At 54.4% G+C, this 9,401-nt stretch overlaps 1 protein-coding gene across 1 annotated transcript; it reads right to left on the reverse strand.

Moving 5' to 3' along the window:
- Window positions 1-6,761: 6,761 nt before the first annotated feature.
- Window positions 6,762-9,120, reverse strand: LOC105467187 (colony stimulating factor 2). Its single transcript, XM_011716663.3, has 4 exons — window positions 8,927-9,120; window positions 8,783-8,824; window positions 7,992-8,117; window positions 6,762-7,182 (listed from the first exon to the last, which is right to left on the reverse strand). Exons 1-4 carry the CDS (start codon window positions 9,083-9,085, stop codon window positions 7,075-7,077), a joined length of 435 nt encoding a protein of 144 aa, XP_011714965.1. The 5' UTR covers window positions 9,086-9,120; the 3' UTR covers window positions 6,762-7,074.
- Window positions 9,121-9,401: the final 281 nt, after the last annotated feature.

The following is a 9,401-nucleotide window of genomic DNA, read 5'->3' on the forward strand; positions in this document are numbered from 1 at the left end:
CACAGATAAGAAAACTGAGGATAGAGAGGGACCCACGCACCACATTTCTTGTGAAGCCCATGTAACAAAGTGGCAGAATCCACAGCAGGAGCCGCTGGGTCCAGGGACACCAGCCATGCACCTTCAGCACAAACCAGCAGCTGGCTAAGAAGCCTGGGACAGCACAGTGTGGTGCCTGCAGCCCCTGCCCTCCACTTCAGTCATGCAGACCCGGCTTACCAAACACATAGGTATGCAGGCAGCCAGGTACCAGGAGTAAAGGCTCCAGAACATAGCGCATCTGATTACCAGGGCCAGTCCTGTCCATTTGGGGCTGACGTGGTGCAGGCCAAATAGCCCCCTGTATGGGACTCCATGCACAGGGCATTAACATGTGAGGTTAACTGAGGATGTCTGGACAGCACTTGCACCCTCTCAGGCCATGCTGTGAGCTGTTCTGCCTGGCCGGGAGGAGCAGACAGGCCTCTTCTGCTGTCCGTGCTGAAAGAGGCACCTTGACTCTTGCCCAGGCAGGAATGTTCTGGGCCTTTGAGGAAACCTGCCTCATTGTAAGCTAATCAAGATGGTCAGCATCTTGGCTGAACAACCAACTTGTGGAATCAGTTGACGCAATGCAGGACACCACAGAGAATCTCATTTAGCCAGGGACACTGAGGATGGACATTTTCTATAAGCACGGGGACCACGTGATGGCCACTGACCTGGGCACTGAGCCCTTCTCTTCAGATCAAGCCATGAGGAAAATCTCATCTGCCATCCCATCTCCCAAGTCATAATCCCAATTCCCTTCCAATCCTTAGCCCACATGGGGTTATCCTGGCAGCTGCGCCATACTGGACCTCTCAGGGATGCCTTTTCACATTGCCCTGTTAGTTTCATGCCCATCAGTTCGTCTCACAAACTGACGGATTGGCCATTTCCATGGATGAAGCTTCCCTCCTTATGTGTGGTCTCTCTGGGTGTGAATGTCAAGTCAAAGGGTATGGCCATACTATGACTGTGACAGAGACTGCTGTGGGGCTGCCAGTTCTCAAGGCCCAGCATATAGAGAGGGCCGTCCTGCTGCCTTAGTGTATTTCTTAGATTTCTGGTTCCAACCTCAATACTACTGGTTTCTGCAGTGGGAGAGAGTACACAGGACACGGAAGGCGGTAGACAGTGGAGGTGGTCTCTTGGGAGGCCCCTGTGAAAGGAGGGGCTATCCCATTGTCTTGAGAGATCTTGATGTGTGAATGAATCTTCTCAGGCCACCAAGCCCTGCTCTTCCTCCCAGTCTAGAGCATTTCCTCAGGGCCCGGCCTGCTATAGTTGTCTCCTATGGAAGAATATCGTTTGGACCTATTTGTTGGCCTCCTTGGGAAAGGAGGTACCCAGGGCCAGTCCCAGCCAATGGAGTCAAGACCATGCTTCTTGGGCCCGAGTATCTAGCCCAGGGCTCCAGGGATTCAGCGGGCCAGCATCTTGAGATCCTGAAGCAGCAATGCCAGCAGGCTTCTGGGGAGCCATGGGTTCAGGCCTGCCTGCGTCTCAGGTGTAGTACCCACATGGCCCTCCCACCTGGTTCCAGCCCCCAGCAGCCTCCCCAGCCCCACTGTCCAGATATGAGTCTACCTGACGGTAGAACAAGGGCACATGGAAAACCCAGGTGGCCGTCACTACAGAGTCTCTTCACGGGTAGCTCTTTGGTGACTTTGATCAAGAGTTAAGGCTGTCAGGGGGATGAGGACAGTCACTTGGTTTAGTACAGCCACCTTCCCACCGGTGCCCCTTCCAACTTCCTTGTTTACCAGAAAAGGTACCAGAAGCTCCCTGTCAATCCTTCTGACCTCAGTTTCCCCAGAGTTGAGCCAGATGCCCTGAGGTCCCTTCGCTGGTTAAAAACCGTGGACCTGAGTTCTGATCTGGCCTCTGGGGCTGGAGTTCACCCCACCTTTGCGGACTCTGTGGCTGAGAGACTGAAGTACCTGTCCCAGGTCACACAAGAAGCTAGCGGCAGGCTAGTGTCACATGTAACGTGCTGTACTGAACATGGCACTGAGGTGACGAGGACGTACATCCACACTGCCCACCCCCACTGTCAGGTACCTCAGGCTTTGTCAGGAGCTCAAGGTCAGGAGACTTCATGCCGTCTGAGAGACGTCTGTGACAGGGAAGTGGGGGGTCTCCCGCCAGTGTGTCCCAGCAGCGCCATCCAGCTATGCACCTCACACACTCCAGAGCCTTGGGACCTCTGAGTACCCAGGTGGTGCACCCAAGGGACAAGAGTTCACAGTCTCTGGTGACTGGATCATGGGTTTTCTCTGGACTGAAACCACCCTTGGCCCCTGGCCCTGCACTAGCCCCTGACACCTGATCCTGAGTCACAGGGCTACCCTCCATATTCTAGACGATTTGGCACCTTTGCTCAGGCATAGTTGCTGACCTCCAGACTGATGTGTTCCCTCAAGGTGGAGATGAGCAGTGGGGATCTCGGGATCCTAGGACAAGGGATGGGTCAGCAGGTGTGTGGTTGGCCTGCGTGGCTGCAAGCGCTGTCTGAAGCTTTACAGCTGGGCAGGTCTGTCACTGGGCAGATGTGGCAGACTCCCTGCAGGTCTGGCCTGGGCTAAGTTGTGGTTGCAACTTAACAATTCTGTTCCAGAACAAATGGGTCTTTATCGGTCCTGGTCGGGTGGAGAAGCTCACGGTTGGAGAGGTTTGGATCGTAGGAAGCTATGTGGACTGTGGAGTAATCCCAGGTGCCTCCAATAAACTCCTCAAATGATTAGAATTCAAGTTAGAGCTAAGGGTAGGGGGTCAGAGCTTTGTAACCCAGTCTGGCAGCACTTTAGGACTCAAGCAACTGGCATTTCGCCCCAGGCAGGGCCCAGTGCTTTGCGGATGTGAGGGGTACTAGTCAGAGAGGGGCCGTCATGCCATGGAGACACAGGAGAGTGCTGGCCAGGGCTTTGCAGGCTAAGAAAGAGGTTTTACTTTGAGGTCAGATGACTCTGTTGGTCCAGAGGAAGCCAGGGATTTGGAGATGTCCCTGGCCTGTGTGGGCCCCCTCCTCCGCAGGTCCCACACTGTGCCCAGTGCTCTGTGAGTCACCTGAAAGGCCCTGTTCCCCTGAGCCATTTATCAGGGCTGACATTTCTGTGGCACCGCACTGGGCCTTGAGGGGGTGGCAGGGCTGGATTAGATTTCGAGCTCCCCAGGAGCTATGATACAGAACAGAGGAGGGAGGGCTTTCATCTTCAAGTCCTGGCACTTGGATCTCGAGTGGGCATGTGCTGACTGAGGCTGGGGAGGCGGGCCTGGGAAAGGACCTGAAATCTTGAGTTCTGATGGACACAAGGAGAAAGGGGGCATAACAAGCTGATAGAGCCCCCACTGTGTGCCCACTGGCACTGGAGTTGCAGTGGGGGTTCAGATGAGGTGGGGTCCCATTTGCCCCATCCACGGCCAGATGCTTCTCCTGAGAGACCCGTGGAACTCCAGGTACGGAGCCCAGAAATGGAGCCATCGCCCCCACCCTTTGCAGTCTGCCAGGACTCTGTCCCTGCGAGGCTGGACTCCGTCATGACTCTCACTCACCAGCATTTCCACACCCTGGGCTTTAATGAAGCAGCAGGTGTCAGTTACAGAAATGTGTCCCCAGGCACCACCACCCCCAATACCCACCCACATCCTTGTCTGCCAGCCCAGGGCCAGCAAACTCACACCCCAACCCAGCAGTAAGTTGTTCCTAATGCTTTTCCAATCAATTTCCTGCAGGGCTAACCCCGGGAGATGGCAGGAGCCCAGAGGCTGCCTTTGATCCTCTTACATGATTTCCATCCTTCTATGGATATGATAACACTCTATAAGGCTTCCTTAAACTTGGAGAAATGACTTTACTCAATAGTACCGTTCTTGGGTGAGTCTCTTGGCTAAATGAGAAATACACATTTAAGTAATCTTCTTAGTAGGAAAAACAATGAATAAATGAAAGCAAACTCTTGTCCTTCCAGCCATCCTCTAGGAGGTAACTCTGGCAGGCCCTCCCCAACTGTTTGAGGGAGGGCACAGGGGCTGTGTGGTGATAGAAGGGCCCACAGTCTGAGGACTATCCATAGCGTTGGAGAGGGAGCCCGCAGGATAGGCAGGTCCCATGGCTATCCGAACAGGGACATAAGGACAAGCAGGCTGGGAGGAGTACCCGGGACTGTCCGAGCAGTGGGAAAGGAGGGAGGGGCAGCTCAGTCACTTCTCCAGGCATGCCCCCGCAAACTGCTGCTCATCCCCCTATCATGGGTTCTCAGTGGGGCTCATGATCCAAAAGAGGCCCTAGGGACAGGGCAAACTGGAGCAAGCTTGCGCTGGCTCTCAGTTCAAGTCCATGACCTCATCCTGAGTCCATGACCGGCCCTGCTCTGACCTGTCTCAGACCTGTCCCACGCTGATCCCTGTGCATGGGGGCTTGGCAGACAGCACAGACAGAAACCCTGAGAATCTGAATCGCCACTTCCTCACACCCAGCCCTCCACTCCCCACCCTCCACTCTGTGTCAGTGAGTGGACTTCTTTTAGATTGGAGACAATGCCAGAGAACAGCCACCTGTGGCCTAAGAGTAGCCCCAGAGACCTTGCGTGTGCATGCTGGGTGTATAAAAACCCTTCGCCTCACGGGGCCCCTGGTGCAGGGAAATGATGTGTCAGGTTCCCCTAAGAGCAAACAGCAACTACTTTCAGGTTTGGGCAGATTTTGGTGAGTTCTTCCGTGTCCATATAAACCTTCATTATGTGGTGGTCCTGTTTGTCATATTTGTTAATGAGATCCTTCAGGGTGAAGGTAAAGTTCTTTGTAAACTCCCCATAGCAGAGCTCCTGAAACAGGGTTGGGGCTCTGGGATGGTGGTGGTGCACAGCAGGGCACCAGCTGACCCATCCTTATCCATCCCTGGGTAACCTGGCCGGAAGGAGCCCTGGACCCAAGCTCAGGCCCTACCCTGATTCTCCCACAAGGAGACCTGTGGCCTTGCAGGCCGAGTAGTGGAGACAGTGGGCATCTGCTCTCTCCCTGGGCTCAGGGCTGCACTTGGTTGGGAGGCTCGCCTGCTGGCTAAGCTGGAGGTTCCCTCCCCACACTCTGAACTTTCTCACTCCACCATTGTTATCTCTTCCCTGGGCACTGACTGCTGGGATCTCTCTCTCCTTGTTCAAATGTGGTGTGAAAGGTCGCGGGGTAGCTGTTTCTTACCTCACTGGCTTTCTGGGGCCTATTGAAGGAACCCTGGAAGCCAGATAAATTGGTCAGGAGCACAAAGGGCCACTAAGAGCAATATAACATTGGATGGAGACCCAGACTTACCTTGTATGTGTTATTGTCAGCCAAGAGTTCTTTCTGAATCTCAGCACAGATTACTGTGTGATTTTTGTGGGGAGACGTGGCTACTTTCACTGGGGAAGAATGGCTTTCTGATTCCCGGAGCACATGAGCCAGGAGCACGTACAGGTACATGGTATTACTTGAAGGTGACTCCAAGCTGGTCTGAGCCCTGAGCTTGGCAGCATTTCTGTGGAGAGAGGTACCTATATATGTGAGTCTAAGGAAATTTGAAACCTCTTATCAGTCATCACTGGCTTACGCGGAAAACAGAGAGGACCTTATCGCTGGGCAAGATGTAATTTTCATGCATTTTCAACAACCACAGCACACTTCATGCATTCTTCCCTGTGCTGATATTCAGGCTTCGTCCTGAGTGTTCACCCTGACTTCTTATTTGTAATCACACCTGAAGTCACAGTCTTTCTGCATGAGCATGGAGTGGGTCTCTGGCCAGGCCTGGCGCCGTCTGCAGGTGCTGACTGAAGCAGAGAGAGCAAGTGGGGTGGTGGGCACATGACTGAGGACAGTGCCAGGCAGAGGCTAAATCTGCCACAGGCCAGCTTCCCCAGGCCCACCTGTCAAGGAGAAGCTGGCCCTGCTGCCCACCTGATCCTCGGGGCACATCCTCTTCCTCATAGTCCCGGAGGGAGATGAGAGAACAGGTTCAGGTACAAGGCCTTCAGCCCAGCTATCAAAGCAAGGAGGAGGAGGCCTGCTTTGTTTTTAGCCTGCAGGCCACGAGTTTTAGGGAAAAGTGCCTAATTAGATTCAAAATTTCATGTAAAAATAAAAACCAATTCAGAAAAATCCTGCACTACAGCCATGTACCAACAAATTATGACCTTACATTCTGACTCAGAGATTAAGATCACCCATTTGGGGGCAAGTTTGGTAAATATGTTGCATTCTGACACCTGTGGTTTGGTTTCTTTCCCCTGAACAGTTAGTCTATTTGTTATTTACTTTCGGAGTGGTTGAATCTCAGAGTATGAGGGGCAGCACGTGGGGCACAGGGGCCAAGGCCTCTACAGGGCGGGTATTTTACCTGATCCCAGGGTGGGCCTGTTCAGCCAGTGACCAGCCAACCCCCAGGCCTCCTCAGGAAGGGTGATGCCCTTCTCTGGGACAAGATTTCCCTGGACTGGGACTTCTAGGTGAACTTGAGAGCCATTCTCTGGGGTGGGAGCCCTGAAGCATCCAGGGAAGCCCGTCCAGGTGCGCAGAATTCCGCACCTATGCCCGGCTCTCACCTCCCCTCTGCTCTGACAGTGTTGGCCCTTGGATAGTGCCAAACCCCTGGCAGGCCCCCACCCCCTCCCCACCCCGCTGTTTCCTCCCTTCCCTGCCTCATGGGAAGGCAGGCACCACCAGCATCTGCTCATGGTTGAAAACAAACTAGAACACTGGACACATAGAAGCAGATTTTTAATAATAATTATTATGGTAAAACATTTTGAATAAATATGGAGTATGAACTTAAATAAATAAATAAATAAATATTTAAAAAATATAAATATATAAATATTACTGATTTCTGTCAGTATAAAATATTCCCATTCTTCTGCCATGCCTGTATCAGGGTCAGTGTGGCCCAGGGCAGGTCTGGGCCACTCCCACCATGGCTGTGCCCATCCCTTGGTCCCTCCAAGATGACCATCCTGAGTTTCTAGCTCTTGTTTCATGAGAGAGCAGCTCCCCGGCTTGGCCAGCCTCATCCAGCCGGCCTTACTCCTGGACTGGCTCCCAGCAGTCAAAGGGGATGACAAGCAGAAAGTCCTTCAGGTTTTCTTTGAAACTTTGGAAGGTGATAATCTGGGTTGCACAGGAAGTTTCCTTTAAAAAAAGAAAAATAAAAAACACTTGAGTCCAGGCAAGTGGGTAATGTGGGGGAAGCACCAGTGTGTTTCTGTACTGCCTCTTAGAACTCAGAGACCAGGAGGCCCACTCCAGGACCCACACAATGACCTGGGTCAGGTGACACTGCTGCCACCCACGTGTTCCCCAAGGAGTGCATAGCTCTGCCGGTGACAGCCAGAGCCAAGGGTCTGACTTAAGTGCCAGCCTGAGGTTGGCCTTCTGGGCAGTCAGATGCCTGCCTCTTTTGGTCCCAGACCAGGGCAGAGCAGGGCGGCTGGGCTGAGGTCGTCTCTGGGCACCCAGAAGGAGTGGAGTCAAGGCCACAGACTTTGCTCCCTTCCTGCAGGAAGGAGTGCCTGAGGTCCTTGTCCATTCCAAGTAGCCTCCCTTCCTTGATCCTCTGCAATTCAGGCACCCCATCTGGGGCCAGAGGAAAGTCCTGCCAGGAGGTGGCACTTGGGCCTGGGCACTTCCTCTGGCCCTTGGGCAGGCCCCAAGTTTCCTTGGGTTTGCCTCACCTCTGACCTCATTAACCATAATGACAATAATGACCAGGATAGGAGCAGCTTCTGCTGGGAGCACTGTGGGCTTCAGTGCTCTGTGGCTCTGACTCCTTGGGATGAAATGGGCTATCTGCCTCCTCTCTGGAGGGCTAATCATTACATAACTGTTGGCACAGAAACCCCCTGGGATCCTGAACAGCCACAGCCACAGATCTCCCCCCATGTCGACCCCACCCCCTAGATTAAGACATTCCTGCTGGAGGCCCTGCCGTAGGCACTCACCGGGGTTGGAGGGCAGTGCTGCTTGTAGTGGCTGGCCATCATGGTCAAGGGGCCCTTGAGCTTGGTGAGGCTGCCCTGCAGGCCCTGCTTGTACAGCTCCAGGCGGGTCTGTAGGCAGCTCGGCTCCTGTAGAAAACGTTGTTCCTCGGTGAGCAGCGGCCAAGTGCCTGCAGTGGCACGGGAACTCTCCACCACTCCTTTCTGCTGCTGTCCCCAGCCCCCAGGAGTAGGGCATGGGAGGGGCACAGGCTGGGTCCAGTCATACACCCTGCTCTATCCATGGCAGGCATGAGCCAGCCCTTCTCACTGCCGAGCCCAGACCACCCTCAGCGGTACCTGGAGAGGATCCCAGCCTTAGGGAAGGAGGTGATTCTCACCCCATCATTCAGGGAGAGGGGGGCGGGGCCTCACCTGGACCTGCTGGACCCCTCTGTGTCCCTCTGTAGTCAGCACTGTCTCAACAGGACTTGGTCTCAGGGCACAGTGAGCACCCCAAACCTGCAGCTCCTGTCTCATGAAGTGACCCCCACTTTACCACCTGTCCCCTGGTGACTCCTGGCCCTTGAATGCTAGGTCTGCCCATGGCCACTCAGCTGATAAAGGAGCTCATGTGACTGCCACAGGGGCACGGCCAGCAGCCTCTTGAGCACCCAGTTGCTGCCCCCTCCCCCTGCAGCCAGCTGATGAGAGAGAAAGTGGACAGCCCTGTGAGGTGCCATCTAAAATGGAGCCCCCACCTCCACCCCAGCGCAGGGGCTCCAGGAAAGCTACGTCAGAGAGAAGCGTCTTACCTGGAGGTCAAACATTTCTGAGACGACTTCTACGGTTTTATTCTGTAGAAAAGGAAAATGTCATGTTATCAAGCTGACAGGCATAGCCAGTCCGGGGCCAGCGGGGTGGCCTAGGCACGGGCCCACACTCTCTCTCTCACTTACCATCTCAGCAGTAGTGTCTCTACTCAGGTTCAGGAGACGCCGGGCCTCCTGGATGGCATTCACATGCTCCCAGGGCTGCGTGCCGGGGCTGGGCGAGCGGGCGGGTGCAGAGATGCTGCAGGCCACAGTGCCCAAGAGCAGCAGGCCCTGCAGCCACATCCTCCAGAGAACTTTAGCCTTTCTCTCTGTGTACTGGGCTCACTGGCAAAAGAGCTCTTAAATACACAGAGGAAATGATTAATGGTGACCACAAAACGCCAGGGAGGCGGGGGAACTACCTGAACTGTGGAATCTCCTGGCCCTTATCAGCCACACATGGGAACGGTGAGCCTTTTCCCTAGGTGGTCAGGCTCGGGGGTTTTCATTAATGAACCTTTCCAAGAACGACAGCCCATCCGCCCGCCTCCCTGAGGGCTCTCCAGCCCTCCCTCTCCAGCAGTCTGAATGGGCCTGAGGCTGCCCCCTCCCTCTGAGG

This window comes from Macaca nemestrina, chromosome 6, assembly GCF_043159975.1.
Source record: "Macaca nemestrina isolate mMacNem1 chromosome 6, mMacNem.hap1, whole genome shotgun sequence".
NCBI classification, from domain to species: domain Eukaryota; kingdom Metazoa; phylum Chordata; class Mammalia; order Primates; family Cercopithecidae; genus Macaca; species Macaca nemestrina.